Source organism: Vigna unguiculata, chromosome 2 (genome assembly GCF_037176805.1).
Source record: "Vigna unguiculata cultivar grain cowpea cultivar isolate G323 ecotype 2 chromosome 2, ASM3717680v1, whole genome shotgun sequence".
NCBI classification, from domain to species: Eukaryota; Viridiplantae; Streptophyta; class Magnoliopsida; order Fabales; family Fabaceae; genus Vigna; species Vigna unguiculata.
In genome coordinates, this window is record NC_140793.1 from 6,394,830 (window position 1) to 6,412,997 (window position 18,168).

The 18,168-nt window shown below is 32.5% G+C and overlaps 1 protein-coding gene across 2 annotated transcripts; it reads left to right on the top strand.

Moving 5' to 3' along the window:
• Positions 1 to 10,712: 10,712 nt before the first annotated feature.
• LOC114174115 (putative xyloglucan endotransglucosylase/hydrolase protein 27) lies at positions 10,713 to 13,404 on the top strand. 2 transcript variants are annotated; one of them, XM_028058875.2, is made up of 4 exons: positions 10,716 to 11,128; positions 11,237 to 11,337; positions 11,870 to 12,078; positions 12,842 to 13,404. In XM_028058875.2, exons 1-4 carry the CDS (start codon positions 10,930 to 10,932, stop codon positions 13,347 to 13,349), a joined length of 1,017 nt encoding a protein of 338 aa, XP_027914676.1. In that variant the 5' UTR covers positions 10,716 to 10,929; the 3' UTR covers positions 13,350 to 13,404. The 2 variants fall into 2 exon arrangements, with proteins under 2 accessions (XP_085526300.1, XP_027914676.1); XM_085670174.1 differs by having other exon boundaries at positions 10,713 to 11,337.
• Positions 13,405 to 18,168: the final 4,764 nt, after the last annotated feature.

Consider the following 18,168-nt stretch of genomic DNA (forward strand, 5'->3'; position numbering starts at 1 on the left):
TGATTTCCTTTGTGCGATTTCTTTCGATAGTCTCTCAAATTATTTCTAAAACACACATTTGTTAGTTTTTTAATATTTTTATTTATTATTTATTTTCATAATGTAGAATAATATTTCGATATATTCTATCTAATTATTTGTTATTTTATAACTCACTATTAATCATACTGTAATTTTTTTCACTTTAATTGTATAAATAACTTTTATTTACTACAATATAAAAATTTAATGTAATTTCTATGAATATTTTTTTTTCACTATCCAACATATATTGAAGTTCAAAAGATACAAAATCTATGTCAAAATTTTATTATTATGTTTATTATTTGTTCTTTGTGTCATTTTGATCAAGTGATGTATTATAACTTTTATTAGTGTATAAAAAAGAGATTCATTATAATTTAAAAAATTGAAGTAAACAAACATTTAAAATATATTTTAATTTGAATATTTGTTTTCCTTTTATTATTTGTTCTTTGTGTCATTTTGATCAAGTGATATATTATAACTTTTATTAGTGTATAAAAAAGAGATTCATTAGAATTTAAAAAATTGAAGTAAACAAACATTTAAAATATATTTTAATTTGAATATTTGTTTTCCTTTTATATTTTTTTGAAATATTTTTTAATTTTATCAACTAAGTTCATCAATGTTGTAGTTTGCAAATTTAATAAATGTTTTGGTTCACATGAAATTTTATTTGGTATTCTAATATAAAATGTAAACAATTATAATTTATTTTAAGGTATTTGGCATCGAAGAAAATCCTCCTAATATTGATAATATTATGTTTTCTTTACCGTAATTTTTTTTCTTTTATAAAAATTAATATTGAAGTAGTTAGAACACGGGTACGGGTATGGGTACGAGATTATACCTGTTGCCCGGTAGGGATGAGGATGGGAAAAAAGTTTGATACCCGTTGGGTTTGGGTATGGGGATGGGGATGAATTTTTTATGCGGGGATGAGTATGGGATAGCGAAACCCGTCCCCGCCCCGCCCCGTTGCCATCCCTACTCATCCCAACAAAAGTACCTCCGGTGAACTAAACTGTTCACGCTTTGCATGTGGTCCACCCATCACGAACTCCTTACTCGCGACTCAATCCAAGCACATCCCAAACCTTGTGGACTTAGTCCTTCAAGTCCAACCACATCACACACGCATATAATACCTCTAATTTAAGAATTAACAATCAACCAATCCCAAACATCACACTCTCTTAAGCCAAGGACCTTCGCCCAGGCTAGTCCATCAGCCTCGCTTAAGCTAGCCCACCTCGCCTGAGCGAGTGTGAAATAGTAGCTGTAATACATCATCTCACTTAGGCGAGCCCTGCTCGCTTGAACGAGACTTGGGTCGCTCAACACACAAAACTCCTCGCCTGGACGAGGATTCGCGCTCAACACATGCAGGCCTCATCGCGATCTCGCTTAGGCGAGCCACTCTTGCCTAAGCGAGAGACCAGGTCGCTCAACCCTGATCCTGGTCGCCTGAGCGAATTGCGCGAGCCAAAAGCCATAACCTGATTCTACAACTTTCGCTTAGGCGAGATGGACTCGCTTGGGCAAAAATTGCAGAGTTTCGTCTCGGTTTCACGCACACAAATCACCACAACCAGACCAAAACGCAATTCACACATTACTAAGCATAAAATAATGGCTAGCAAACATCAAAACATGTTGTATCATTCATTTAAACTACCCCAACTCGAGATTGAATCATCCCTAACCATTCCATCCCAAAACCCTCATTCTCAAAACATATAATGCACAAAAGGGTTTTGCAACTTAAAACCACCAATTCAATTCTTTACTTTGATCACACATACACGAATTCACAACACTCATTTTATAATTGAGAAGGCAATTACACAGAACCATAATACATATCATGAAATTTAAGCGCACAATGGATAGCTCCCCTAACCTAGAATTATTGATTAAAATTTGAGAAGAAAAGAATGCCTCTCCTCAAGCCTTCTCCCAATTCACCTCTTGTGCACCCAAGACTCACCACTCATTCTCTAATTTTCGTTCTCCTATCAAGGTAAAACAAAACAACTACAGAAACCCTTTCCTTCCACCTAAAATTTGCCTTTTATAGGTGTCTAAATGTTGGGTTAAAGAGCTGAAACGAAAAATGGCTTTATGGTGTGTTTAATTCTCATTCAAAGGTGGTAATTATTTGATGGTTTTTCAGCCCCCTGGCTTCTCCTTATACCAGGTTTTCCTTTTCCTTCTCACATTCCCTCCAAAACTAGACTTATCAAAATAAAAGTTAATTCATGTCTATCAAGTTTTGAACCCATGACCCTCCCCTCATAAGGCCAAAGTACAACCATTATGCCAATTCATATTTCATGTTAATTCACATCAGTATAGGGTTACATTACCACTTCCACGCTCATACATATTGTTAAAAGTTAATAATAACACAACACACATAAATGGCATACATAGGACTCAAACCCAAGTCCTTTCACACAATTTAAAGTACTCTCAACCACTTGAGCTAGTACTTTTTCATGTCACATCAACAATATTTAATGCCATAAAGGCTCCTTCTTCCCGCATTTATTAATTAATTATTTATTTAATTAATTAATTTTCACAGGTCTTACAGCGGGCTGACCCATCGGGTCCAACCCTTTTTTTCATCCCTAATTTAGTGTGATGAGCTATGCTAGATCAGATTCAGTGAGATCACAGATTCCCCTGGTAGCTTCGGTCACTTAAGCTATAGGATGCCAAGTGGTGAGGAGTCGATGGGGAAATATTAAAGGCATGCCCTGAGCCTATAGTGAGGTAGAGTAGTCAAGTGTTTTGATAGAATGACCGACTACAACGTGATCCACATGTGTTAGTTTTTGAGTTCAAGCATAATAGTCGTGTCTTTTAAAAGATGTTTAGATTACATGTTATTTATTATATATAATGTTACTATGGATATGCATTGAAATGATATTATTATGTGCACTTACATAATAATATTATTTGTGAGTTGTTATTTTTAAATTGTTAGCTTATCTTATGTTGTCGATTGTTTGACCAACTATGATCATATTATGTTATGTGAGCATATGTTATGTTTTGACAATTGAGATGGATGCTTCAGAACCTCATAGATAAACTAGAAGATGATATAATTTTATAACATATATAAATATATATAATTGTGTTTATCGTAATAGAATCTTGTACGGTAGGGATTTTTTTTGTACTTGATATAACTTTTTTATATATTATGTACATTTTATTAGTAAATACAAGTTGTTATTGTGCATTGTGTATGATAATAATAAAAAATTTTAAAATCGTTAGTTATAATTTCATAGATAGTTTAAATAATGATCATTTAAGAAATCTTTGGTAAGAGTATTTTTTTTCATACTACGATTCTTAAAAGCTACAATATAAACAAGATGATAATTTAGAAAACTTCGACAGTCTATTTGAAATTTAAATAACCCTACAAAAATATAATTATATAGTAGGTTCATTCTTTTTTTTTTCTTTCTATTTATGTCTCTTTCTCACCTTCATTCGTCCATAGTTTGTCTTATTTTCTAAAATTTGTTTATATTTTCCATGAAAAGAAATTACTAATTAGAATATAATTCAATATCATCTTTTTTTTTTGAAAATTTATGTTTGAAGTTTGTTTATTTTTATTTTAATATCTTAAATTTTATTCTTTTACTCTATCTAAGTATGAATTTGAATTTTACATAGAATAGTATGAGTAAAATAAACACTACATAAGTAAGAAAACTCACTAACTTATTGTTTTAATTAGAGTTTTGAGTTGAATATGGTGTCTTGATTTTTTATATAGCTTACTCATGAATCATTATGTTAAATGTTTCCAATATTTCCTCTCACAAGAACCTAAAATATAAACTTGCTAGTTTTGGAAAATATGTTAAGAGGATGAGAATTTACATAATGAACCTATTCATAAACATTACAAGAAAATCCTTAAATAATGACTGATTTTAGTGACAAAAAAATAATTACTCACTATAATAACAAATTTAGATATCAATTTATAAACTAAAAATTATTGGTAACTAAAGTAATTTCTAAATTGGTCTTTGTCTTTAAATTTGGTCATTAATATTAGCTACCAAGGTTTTGACTACTTACTAAAAGAATTAGTCTCTAAATGAATCAATATTAGAAATTAATTTACTATAGTAACCAATTTAGAGACAAGTTTATAAATTATTTTAGTTACTAATAATTTTTAATTTATAAATTGATATTTAAATTAGTCACTGTACTGACTAATTATTTTTTGCCACTGAAATTAATTGTTGTTGATTTATAAGATTAAGTACATAAACATTAGAAGGACACTTGTTTCATTAATAGCTTAAATCATATTGATTAAGACCCGAGATTGTGAGAAATTATGGGGCAATTCTTGCACTAGTATATATACTCGAGTCTATATTATTTAAGTAATGAATTTATCCTAACTTATGCAGTTAAGGTTCCTGTGTAGACCAAAATTATTTAGAATAAGTCGTCTTTGGTGGAAGAATATTAATACAAGTATTTTAGAAGACATTTGTTTACTATTTTATATGCATGAGGTTTCTAGATCAATATATAGGGTGTTCAAGTGAATTGAATAAAGTCTATTTGATTGATTTAATGTATTTCAATCGATATACTTACATATGTTTCTATTGATATTTAATTCTATATAGTTTATCCTTTTAATTCTTTTGTGATTGTATTTAGTATAAGAAAATAACTTTTAAGCATAGGAAACAATAATGTGCTTTGTGTATGAGTGTGTGCGGATATATATATATCTATTAATATGTGTAGTTGCGAGTGTATTTAAATAGTGAAAATAAGATTTATATCTTAATATATAAACTTAAGTGAGTTTGTTTTTTTTCTTTTATATAAAATTTTATTATTTTTAAATTATATGTACATTAATTTTAGTTTTTTTAATATTTTATTTATCTTATTATTTCTTTATCGACGAGTGCTTATAATTTTGTGATATTAAAAACTTTGGTGAAGTGGCCCATACTTATGAGACCCCAGCAACATACAAAGGAAAAATAAGGATAAGAAAAAGAGCAATAGAGACATCAAATCATGAACCATGTGCATTTTTTCATTTCCATCATCATTACTATTTATTGCAAATCAAAGAAAAACAAGGTTTCGAAATAGTTAATCGACCTACATAAAGAAAACTTTCGAAAATAAGAAAATAAATAAATGAATAAGTAAAGAATTAAAATGTATTTAAAATCGACTTTTATGATTGAATAATATTTATTAATTTAACTCTTCGGTTTAAGTATCATTTATTTATTTTTATGTATATATTCCGTGAAAAGTTTACATTATTAATATTTGCAAATTATTATTCACATGATTTTATATGACAATTAGTATACAAATCAATGTTTACCAATGTATGCATAAGCTATTCATACCATAATGTTTCGAATTTATCAATATACTCCATAAAAATCTCCACACATACATATCATGAACTTTGATACTTCACAGTGTAATATGATAAAGAATACTCTAACATTAAAATTGAAGATGATGTTGTAAATATTATATTATATATATTTATGTATAATGAATTCTATAATAATTTTCGCCATTTTTTTTTTGCTGTTTCAAATGGAAAGTTATAACGTTTTTTATTCTTAATTTTTCTGTTTCTTCTTTTGCTTATCATCTTTCTCTTTCTCCTCCTTTTTTATATTTGTGGATTTTCATATGTTGCGTAATTTTTATTTATTTTGTTTTAATAGAAGAAATTCTATTCCATTAACAATTTTTTATTTTTAAATTTAAATTTGATTGAGATACTAGTAAATATAACAATAAAAAAAAAGAGAGAAAAGAAGTTTGAAACATTCCTAATAAAAAGATAAAAAATAAAATAAACAATGTATTAGATATATGAAGATTTTGTTAGGGTGATAATCATTAATGATGGGTTAAATTTTTTTTATTTAAACAGGGAGAAATTATATTCCATTCACAATTTTATATTTTTAAATTTAAATTTGATTGAGATACTAGTAAACATAACAATAAAAAAAGAGAGAAAAAAAAAATGTTTGAAGCATTCCTAAATAAAAAGATAAAAAATAAAATAAATATGTATTAGATATGAAGATTTTGTTCGGGTGATAATCGTTAATGATGGGTTAAGAAAATTTTATTTAAACAAGGAGAATGTAAGAGTCATAGTTTAATAGGGTAATTGTAATACCCTATTTAATTTAATAAACGAAAATTTAAAAGAAGCATCACACTGAAATTATATTTTAGCGCAGTCTCGGAGTTTAAACACCTCCCCTTACAATTCAAGGCACACCACAATGTCCAAAAATAAACAAGTTATAAAGTTTAATAGAGTCACATAGAAATCTAAAAGACATACTAGTACATGGACCATAGCCCTAACACGAAAAGCCCAATAAAAACATGAAGTCCAGCCCAAGTAGACTATGCAGCGGAATCATCTCTCCCCTATTGACCACGAGTACCTCTCGCATCTGCTCCCATCAATAAATTGATGATCATCGCAAAAGTAGAAGAACAACATACAAAGCAATCAAACAAGCAAAGGGTAAGTTAGAGCCGAAAAGATTTTATCATGCAATCAAATATACTTTCACAGTCCAATCTACATACATCATCTAAGCATGTTATGACCTTCCAATCAATACACTAAGACTCGACTCGACTCATCCGGATACATATAATTTGGTCGGATTCAGCGGATGCTTGCACTTGTGGTGGATTACCCTGCTCACCCCCGAGCTGCTCACCCTTGAGCTGCTCACCCCCGAGCTATGTGTTACAAGTGTTACGATGATTCAATCCCCCACACTCAAAGTTAGTCCTTAATGAGTTTCAGGCCTCCTGCTACTCTCACCACAAGACACAATGTCAGTCCCCTTTAGGTGAGACTAACTGACTCCTTAGAGTGTTAGGATGCAACTTTACCTTGAATCCCTACCAAATTATATAGATGGGGCACCACCATGGGCACCCACTAATAGGGACCATGACATTACGTCCCGACCATTGAAGCACTACCCTGAAATCTCACCTAGAGATTTCAAGGAATTACGCACTAACACAGACCAAACATACTCAATCAATAAAGTAATATTTATCATGCACAAAACTCTCATGCCAACCTTTATAACCAATTCCTCATTCACATTCCATGTTGAATTCCATTCCATTCACCCTTTCCCAAATCATAAATGTAGAAGTGTATCTCATACCGACACCATGCCATATTCATTAACCAACTTTCACTCATGTCTCATATAAAATCCATACCAAACTCATCATTTTAATTCCATGAATCATCCTATACGTACATCATGCTTACATCATGTTAAAAGTCATGAATCACAAATCATAATCCATCTTATTCATGCAAAATCACTCAATTCATGCCTTAAAAGTAATATCAATATAAGCATAGAGTCATCATTTAGGAACAAAGAAACATCAGAGCCAACCACATTCTCGCCCAGCTCCTCTCTCAGGTAGAAAGGTCTCACTCAAGCGAGAAGGACTCTCGCTCAGACGAGCTCCTTTCGCCTAGGCGAGAGCTCGACTTCCATAACAGTGGCCTTACATGCATTCTCGCTTAGGCGAGACTCTCCTCGCCTGAGCGAGACGTTCGCTCGCTCAAAAATGAAGTTGGTCGCCTGGGCGACATCTCGCGTAGAATAGCTTGGGCGAGCCTCTGTTAATCTCGCTTAGGCGAGACAGGCTCGCTCGGGCGAGAAAACCAGTGCTCACCACTGTTCTCGCGTGCAACAACCAAGCATGCAGGCCAAATAATGTTTAAACAGGTTTCCAATCCATTAAAATCATCAAGTCATGCCATCATGAAACGGAAATAAAGCAAGCAACAAATCGAAATAAACAAGCGAACCCTAGCTTCCCTTACCTGAAAAGTGTTAAGACTTTGGCAAGTGTACCAAGTCGCGCAAGTAGTAACCGGTAAGACCGAGATATCGTTTCCCAAGAGACTCGTGTATACTAAATAATTGTGTAATTAGTGACTAATTTAAACTAATGAATAAATTCATGATTTGGGTTTTTGTATGCAAGAAAGTAAATATTTCATAAACAATTAAAATTGAACTTGGATATTTGAAGACTCTAGAAAATGGTAAAGACTAGAAATGCAATGGATTGATATTGTTGGAGTTAGACTTCACCTACTTCACTCTCATGTATATTAAGCAATAAAACTCTTCTCCATTAATTACTAATGTCAACCCACAAGTTTACTCAAACTTTAATCCCTTAGTTGAATGAGCCTATGTTTCCTTATTTAGAGTCAATTCCTTGAATCCCTAAATAAACAAACCCGCTTTACAAATTAGGGTTTAAAACAACTAATAGGTTAAGTTCCATTGCTAGATACAAGTTCCATTAGGTATCTTGTTCCAATTCAAGGTTTCAAGAGATATTTTCCAATACCTAATGACCCAAATATCATGCAATGAATGGGTAAAACAAAGCAAGCTTTAAATGCATAAACAAAGATACTAGAAATCAATGGAAGAAGCATATATATATATATATATATATATATATATATATTCAAACCATTCGAAAATACATGAAAGTTCAGTGGCTACATCTAACCCCAACAAAAATGGGTTTAGCTCTCCATTGTCATGGATAGCTCAAGCTTACAAAATGGAAAATGGAAGAGAAAGAGATACAAAGAGGAAGATGGAGCTGTTCCCACAAGCCCTAGCACTCCTCCAAGCTCTCCAAATCGCGTTGCTCGAGCTCCAAAATGTCCAAGATCCGTTTCCCCTCGCGAAAACAGAAGAAAAAGAGCCAACTTGCCACATCAGCGAACACTAGCGCCTAGCGGAAGGGTCTCACCGTCAGGCGGTATCGAGCAAACATGGGGCAAAACTGACAGCTACCGCCTGGCGGTGTCCAGTTACCGCCAGACGGTTCGTAACAGGGGCGCCTGGCTGGCGCTTGGTTGGCGCTTGACTGGCGGTCTGTTCCGCCTGGCGCTTGCTTCGTGTCGCCAGGCGCTTCCTATTGACATTTTTCTTCTTCTCCTTGCTATTCCGGGTCACTCATTAATCTGGATTTTTGGACAAAGCTTCCCATCTACAAAAAGGACACAAAAAATGGGGATTAGTGGTATATTTAGATAAATGTAACCCAAAATGTATTTATTTACAAAAGTAAGGTAAAATTGAGGATTAAGTAGGTTAAAAGCTTTGGAAGAGATGATTTTGCTAATGAAATATAGCAAAGATAATGGTAAAAATTAACATTATCAGAAAGAGCTAGCCAAACGACCCCGACATTTAAGCGAATGAGCAAGACAGCTCCAGGAGTAGATTTAAGAGCTGGAAATCTCAATACAGAGGAATCATGAGATTATTATGAGAAACCCTAACAACAAGCACGAAGATTAGACTGAAAGAGAAGAGTGTGCATCGAAAGTAACTTACGTGAGTAAAAGAAAGGGGTTGAACTCAGTTGAACTTGGATGAACCCCAAACCTAGCAGAGGAACGTTACTATTCTAAGAGAAAGGAGGCTATTTTTCTAAAAGTGAGAAGAATGAATGTGTTTCAGCTGGTTTAGGGGCTTTGGTTCCTTATGGGTCAGTCCTAGACCCAACTTATTTGGGACAACCCTTTAAAATAAAGGCAGAATAAAAAGTGAGCCTTACAATAACGAGAAAGAGAAAGAAGAATTAGTTTTTAAAAGAATATAAAGATAGGTATTTTCTTAAAAAAAAAAATTATAGATGTCGTAAGAATTGAAATGCATGTAAGATATAAGGTAAAAGTTGCATAAGAAAAAGGAAAATTATTTAGAGGCATCTTAACCTAAGAGAAGTTACTATTGAAATTAGTCTATAAATGTGGATAAAATGTACGGATTTTAAGGTAACATGCTAGAGAGTGTATATTTTAAAAAGTAATTTAATCTAATTATAGCAATATTTATCTTTTTTAAACCATTTTTAATTTTACTGTTACCATTTTGTTCGGTACATTTGTTTTCTCAAAATATGTACAAGTTTTATTTGTAAGTTTATTAAAGGAACATGAATGTAGAAATGTTTTTGTTAGAATCTAATTGTTCCATTGAAATTCATTATCATATATAAGTTATTTTATACCATTTTGACTTTATTCAAATGAAAACTTTTCAAAAACGCTAGTCTGAATAGAATTAATTATAATTTACATCTCTTGAATTCAATTTTCACCAAAAACAGGTATTTAATATGAATCTTGAATCCAATTTTCACCAAATATAAACACTTAATAATATTTGTAAATATATGTCCTTGATAATACTTGTTATGTATTCTTAAATGACAGTTACTTGCATGAACAAACTAAAAGAAATTAAGTAACTCCAAAAAACAACACATAGAATACTTGGAAATTGCTTATCCTAAACAACTTCCAAGCATCTACAAACTCAATATGCTTTTTACTTTATACCAAAAATAATATTAAAAAACAATAAAAACATTCCCAATGAGTCAATGCAAATGTATTACATGTAATAATAATTAGGAAAAATTGTGATAGAAAGAAAAAAAAAAAAAAATTTGAAAAAGAAGAAAAGAAAAAAGAACAGAAAAATTGTCTACATAAGAACAGAACAGCTACTCACAGCACATTCCCAACTCCCAAGTCTGCCAATAAAACGTTATATTCCAACCTCTCTAACTCTCTCTCTCTCTCTCTCTCTAATCTCTGTTATTTCTTCTTCATCACTCTTCTCTTCTCTCTTCTCCCTTATATAATATAATAATATTACAATACTCAGAGAAACAGCAGACAAGTAGCCAGAAGAAGAAATCCTTTGACACATTATTAAGGAAACAAACATGGGAGGGGGTCACATGGGGTGGTTCCTCTTGTGTTCTTCTTCTCTGCTTTTTTTTGCAGTGATTGCTTCATCTGGGTCACTCGCAAACTTGCCCATCATAGCCTTTGAGGATGGCTACACCCCCTTGTTTGGGGACCATAACTTGGCCATCCATAGAGATGGAAAATCAGTTCACCTTTCACTTGATGAAAGAACAGGTCTTTTTCTATGTTTCATTCGTTTTTTTCTTACATGGTCACTTTTTTTTTTCTATTTTTGTCATGTTTTTTCATTTTCATTTTTGTTTTTCTGGGCTGTGATTTCAGGTTCTGGGTTTGTGTCTCATGACCTTTACCTTCATGGCTACTTCAGTGCCTCGATTAAGTTGCCTTCTGATTACACAGCTGGAGTTGTGGTTGCATTTTATGTGAGTAATAATGGGTTCTAATGCATGATGATAAAATAAAAATTATATCTTTCTTGTTATTATTTCATACCATTTTTGTACAAATTTAATCGTCCATCCTAATCAGAAACTCCATCAAAATTCCGATCATTCGTAACGATTTTCTTCCTTTTTTTTTAAAACTTTTTGGTTTCAATTAACTAAGAGCTATCACTTTGTGAATATGATGCATCCAGGTGTCTGGAGTTTCCAGAAGAGTTTTTTTGAAGCTTGTTTCTAAGTTATTTGTTGGGAAATATTAATATATTAAAACAGAAAACAAACAGATTGCTTTAAGTTTCATTTTTTTCATGAGGTCACTAATGGGGCCAAAAAAGATTGTTTTGTTTTTCCTGTTTTCAAGCTGTTTTGAAGGGAAAATTCAGTGTTTGTTTGTATTATTGAAATGAAAACGCCAGTTGGTTTGTTTGTCTGGATCTTCCCCTTCTTTTAACATATTTTTCCCCGGAAAATAGGGGCACGAGTGATTTGTTTCTCACATTTTCTGCTGCAGATGTCAAATGGTGACATGTTCCAGAAGAACCACGATGAGATAGACTTTGAGTTTTTGGGGAACATTAGAGGCAAAGACTGGAGGGTTCAGACCAATGTTTATGGCAATGGAAGTACCAACATTGGTAGAGAGGAAAGATGTGGCCTATGGTTTGATCCTGCTGAGGATTTCCATCAGTACAGTATTCTCTGGACTGATTCTAAGATCGTGTATGATGCAACCTATTTGAATCCATGATGCCATCTTTGGTTGTTACATTTTCCTTGTTTTGGTAAAACTAGTCTCTTTACGTGTCCAATTATTGCCTATTATACTCCAGCAACCCCTTGCTTTGATGGAGTAGTGTGAGGGCTTTTTTTGCTGGATCGGTAGGGGTTTGTTAAAAAGATTCTCTGGTTTTCTTTTACCGTTTACTACATCCACAGTTTTTTTTCCATCAAAACCAGTTTTTTCCTGTAATGGGATTACAATGTACAATTCATGCTTTTGATCATTTTGCTGATAGTAAATAAAAACCAGATATGAAAAGGCCTAATTTTTAAGTTGTGTGCATCCTTGTGGAGAGGAACCCACATGATGAAATTTTGGTGGGATGCGTGACCCACAAAGATGAATTTTAGTTGTTGGAGAACTATTTTTGTCTACCTACTAAATTCAAGAATTGCTAATCAATATTCATTCCTTAGTTACTATAGCTACCATACCAACTGGATCTTGTGTGCCCCTCGCATGCAGGAGATTGGAGGAAGGAAATTATTCTGGATTTCCTTTTATGTTTCACCTTGTTACTTGCTACTTGTAATGATAAATTTAATAACGTTTAGTTTTATCACATTCTCAATCAACAAAAACCATATGATTAGTACTTGTATGATATTTTAAGGTAGTTATTATGAAGATCAACAAGTTTACCATACAAGACAAGTATTTGTTGGATGACTATGTAAAAAAGTTATTTTCTTCCTTATGCAGATTTATGGTGGATGATGTTCCTATCAGGGAAGTTATGAGAACAGAATCTATGGGAGGAGATTTCCCCTCAAAGCCAATGACTTTGTATGCCACCATATGGGATGCATCTGATTGGGCCACCAATGGAGGCAAATATAGAGTAAATTACAAGTATGCACCCTATGTTGCTGAGTTCTCAGACCTTGTTCTGCATGGCTGTGCAGTTGATCCCATTGAGCATGTGACCAAGTGTGACAGTAGTTTCCAAGATTCTGAGGCAGAGCCTTCTGGCATCACCCCAGCACAAAGAACCAAAATGGACAACTTCAGGTTGAAGCACATCACATACTCTTACTGCTATGACACTGTTAGATACAAAGTCCCTCCACCAGAGTGTGTCATCAAACCCCAAGAAGCTCAAAGGCTTAGAAAGTTTGATCCCGTCACGTTCGGCAACGGCCGGCGCCACCGTGGAAAACGACACCACCGTAGTAGAGGTAGTCAGGAAGAGGCTGCCTCTTCATTTTAATGTATGCTTCTGTATGCAGATTTTGTCATAAAGGAAATATGTTTTTATCTTTGAATCTGTTTGATTTGCCTGGGTTAAGAGCACATCTAAAGAATGGATCTTTTTTTCTAGATAATGAGTTTTGGGAATTTCAAAGTGAAGGACTAAAACGAAAGATGATCCACAGTTAACTGAATAAAGTGTGTATAGTTATGAGGGTGAGTTGTTTAATGAGGGTTAGGTATGAATTATTTTTGTGTTGGTATGGAAGAATCCAATATGAAAGCAAAGATAAATTTAGTGGATGAGTGCAGTGAGGTGTGTTGGAGTGTCTGGAAAAATTGCATGGTCAGATTTGTCAGGTTGGGGACACAAAATGAGGCGATTTTGTGAAGGTAATTGGAATCCAAAGTGAAGTGTTGAATGTGAGAAATGGTGCAGGGGTGTTTAGTTCACTGCTGCTTTCATTAAATAGTGTGACCAAAATTTCTCTCTCCTCTTTTTCTTTGGCATGCCTTTGTCTTGTGGCCTCTAAGGTACAACATTGGGACTGATTATTGGCCTCTCTTATCCTGTTCCACCGTCTCTCTGCCTCACCCTAAACCAAGCATTCAACCCAACTTCTGTCCTTCGTTTTTTCAAATAACAACAAGAGGGGCATTTCACTGCTCACTCACCATATCACAACTACCACTAATGTTAACAACTTAAACCCATATCGAATAATGAAAGATTTATAGAACAATTATTTTGAAGCTTTGCATTCAAAGTAATCTCAATTTATTATATGGGTTTCACTTGTTATTAAGATCATCAATGTTAAAAGTTTAAATGAGTTTAAATTTCATACCCAACACAAATAAGATTTAAATAATATATAAAGAAGAAGATTTATAAATTTATTGTTTTAAAATTTTGGATATAAATGGTATTGATTACTTATGTGTTATAATTTGGGATGTAGTGTTAATAATGAATTTGATCTTATTATTAAGTTTGGGTTTTGTGTATAGAAAGGAATTGTTGAGGTTATAAGATGATCACTTAGTTTTATGTCTGAAAACTTTATAAAGGAAAATTAGTTAAGAGATGCTGAACTGAAATTGTGATTTAATTATGATGAGAAAATTACCATACACAGTTCTTCACATCAAATGATGTTTAGAAGTACTTTATGAGGGGTTTTTCTTAGCAAGTATATGACAAATCTGGTTTGATGTTATGTTTTTGTGAAATTTCCCAAAACTATCATTCCATTGCCATGAAAGTGACAAAACATTACATATCATTAGTTTTAGTGTAAATGATAATATTAGTTAGTGCAAGTAATTAATCAGTGATCCGCAATCTGCTCCACTTTTAAAAGCATTTTGGAAAAAAGCAATAGCCACTAGTTTGACAAATATCAGAAACTTTTTTAAAATATAAGAAAAACAACAAACCCTTCATAAAGCAACAAACTCTGGTATTTTAATATATATTGATTACAACAAAAGCAAATTCAACTACAGTCATGTTTAAATAAGTTCACATGTATTTTTAGCGTTAATAAAATATGTTTTTTCTGTTGTTTGATTTCAGTCTCTCATTTAACACTTTCTTCATACATTTATAAAATTGTAAACAGATACATAACATCTTCCTTTTAGTCCATATTATTTAAACAACATTGGACATGTTTTGTAACCTGTGTCATAGTTACATAATCTCAATAGAAAATGTTGATGTCGATAATTTTTTTTTTTTTACTTGGCCTCACATGGTGGAGAAGGAATAATTAGCAGAAGAATCAATGTCAATGTGAGTTTTGTTCTTAAGTACCTAGATGAGAAATGATAAAAGGTCATAATCATAGCTACAAACAAAAGTAAATTTCAAACCTCAACTTGTCCATTGGCCAACACCAAAGATGAATGATGGAAGAGAGAGGTTGCTTTTTGAAAAATTACCCAGAAATTTAGGCCATACAATCAACATGATTCCCCCATTGGTTGCCCAATCAATGGCTATTCCTTTAATATTCATTCATTTCTTACAAATTTTCACTCTTAATTGTTCTGCCTTCACATTCGGTGAGGTTTTTTTTTCTCTTGCTAGATCTAGATGTGTTATTCTATAAGACTCATTGGTCGTAAAATTAGTTTTAAAAAAACGATTATTTTTAAGATTTGTGTTTGAAAATTTTACTAAGTTTATTAACTGGGTTAAGTTAAATTTAAAATTCAACTTTCAAATACATATAAATATGAGTTTAATGTAATTTGTGAAACATACATGACTCTTAATGTTCAGTATATTTTTTTTGCTAGAAACATAGATCATTTTACTAATTAGTTATTTTACTTAAATTTAGAGTTTAATTATTGATTTAATTGATATAATGTATTATAATTCTCCCTAGTTTTATTTTATTATTTTTAAGTTTTAAATTTTCACATGAACTGTGAAACTGGAGTGAAAATCTTTATTCTGGCAGAAAACGACACACCGGTGGAGATTCCAAACCGACCTGTGACTTGTGTTCTGCTTTGTAACTCATTTTTTTGTTTAATCTTTTTAACATTGTAACTGCTGAATTTAAAGTTAAATATTACTAGTGTTTCTGCATTCACATTGATGCATGGAAAATATGAAAACATAACTGACACAACGTAAACATTTACTTTAGTATAGTTTATAAAACAAATGTACTTTTTCTGCAGTTTTGTCTGCAATGTTCAAGTTGGGAGGGAAAGTTAATTGAAAAACATGTTTTGTGACACTTATTTTGAGCTCTAACTTTAGAGTCATTAAATTAACACTTACAAGGAATATTTATCCAGTTAGACTTTATAAAATGGAATGAGAAAAAAATATATATTTGGAATCAAAAGACTGTTGCAGTGAAGAATTAACAATGAGTAAATTTTGCTTATCATTTTATTATTTAAACACAAAGTTTGCATTTTTCTTGTCCCAGAATATCCTTAAAATCCAAATTTCATTCTTTGTACCTACATGAAATTAAATGTATATAATTTGTACGAAATTCTCATTCAAATTCTCGTGTCACTATTATACAAATATAAAGGAAAACCTTTGTCTAACTATACGATGTATGGTCGTTACTTTAAATTAAAGCTTTATGTTAAAAAATAACACCCCAGTGAGAGTTAACTTTATTAATTTATGGATTTTTTTATTACAAAGAACATCCCCATAAAATAAAATGTAAAGATAAAGTTATGTTTTGCTTATTTCACATGAATTTAAGAAGTAGAAAGATAAAGATAAATATGGTCGGCTATTAAGATTTTTAATATTAGGTTTAAATACTTTTTTTGTCCTCATTTTCGTAGTGTTTGTTGCGGATGATCCTCATTTTCACAGAATGTTTAAAATGGTCCTCATTTTTACCGAATGTTTAGAATGGTCCTCATTTTCGCAATTCGTGTTTTATTTGGTCATTTTCTGTAATGCCGTTTAAATCATTAACGGAACATTGTACAGATGGCACGATTTGTATTAGGGTGTGTTACGTGTACTGTACATGTGGCTAATTAACGTTAATTTTTCAATTTAGGGGAAATTTTGCAATTAGGGAAATTTCTTTATCTTCGTCTTTCTTGAGTTCAGATTTGTAGAGGAAGCAGCTAATACTTGCCATTTCATCATTGGATTGCAGTTGCACTCTTCATTTCAATTTTCCAGTTAATCATCATCAACAAGGTAAGTGGGTTCAGGGTTTTCTGGGTTGTGTTTGCTCGTGGGTTAGGGTTTTCGTAATTCTATTTTTGGGTTTGTTTGTCTTTCGATTGTTGTGATGTTCTGCATGGTTTCTAAATTACTTCCATGATTTTGTGTAGTTTGTGTCTGTAGGTGGGGTTCAGTGGGGTATTATTTTAGTTGGTTTGTTTGTCGGTTGTCGATGTTGGTATAATGGTTACCAATTATTTTATTTGTAATTGATTGTAGCAGTGGTCCCCTATTGCGTTAAAGTAGGCTTAATAATATATCTTTTTTATCTGTTTAATTTACTTTAGGGCAATGAGTGATGATATGTTCAATGTTATTGTCCACCACGGTGGTGAAGTAGAGGCCCATGAAGAGGCTGCTGAAGTAGAGATTGGGGATGCCAGTGGTCTGAATAGTGATGTTGAAGTGGAAGGTGAAATTGAAGTGGAAACTATGCCTGAAAGTGATGATCCTTCTCATCAACACCACCATTTGAAAAAGTTGAAGCCCACATTATTGGAACCACCACTTTGTAAATCAATAAACCAAAAATTAAAACCAATTTATTATTAACACAAAAATAAAAATAGATTGTACCCAAAATTTTCTACCAATATTCTTTGGAGTTCTTGTCATCCTCAAAGCAGCCATCTCTCCACAACTACAAATCGGGGTTAATTCGTTTCTCGTTGAACCACCAATAGTGCACGAAGTGATACAACACGGTTGCCTCCAACGATTACAACCAGAGGTAAAGGAAGAAGATTGGGACCGTAACATACCTATATAATGGGATTGCAGGAAGAAGAAGATTGCAGCAATACCAATTGGGAATGGAGGAACAAGTTGCCAAAACTCACAAACTGCCCAAACATTCCCTACCAAAATCCTAGCTCACTTATTTATCCCCAAATATCTAATTAAGCCACATGTACAGTACACGTAATTCACTCTAATACAAATCGTGCGACATGTACAATGCTCAGTTAATGATTTAAACGGCGTTACAGAAAAGGACCAAATAAAACACGAATTGCGAAAATGAGGACCATTCTAAACATTCGGTAAAAATGAGGACCATTTTAAACATTCTGTGAAAATGAGGACCATTCGCAACAAACACTAC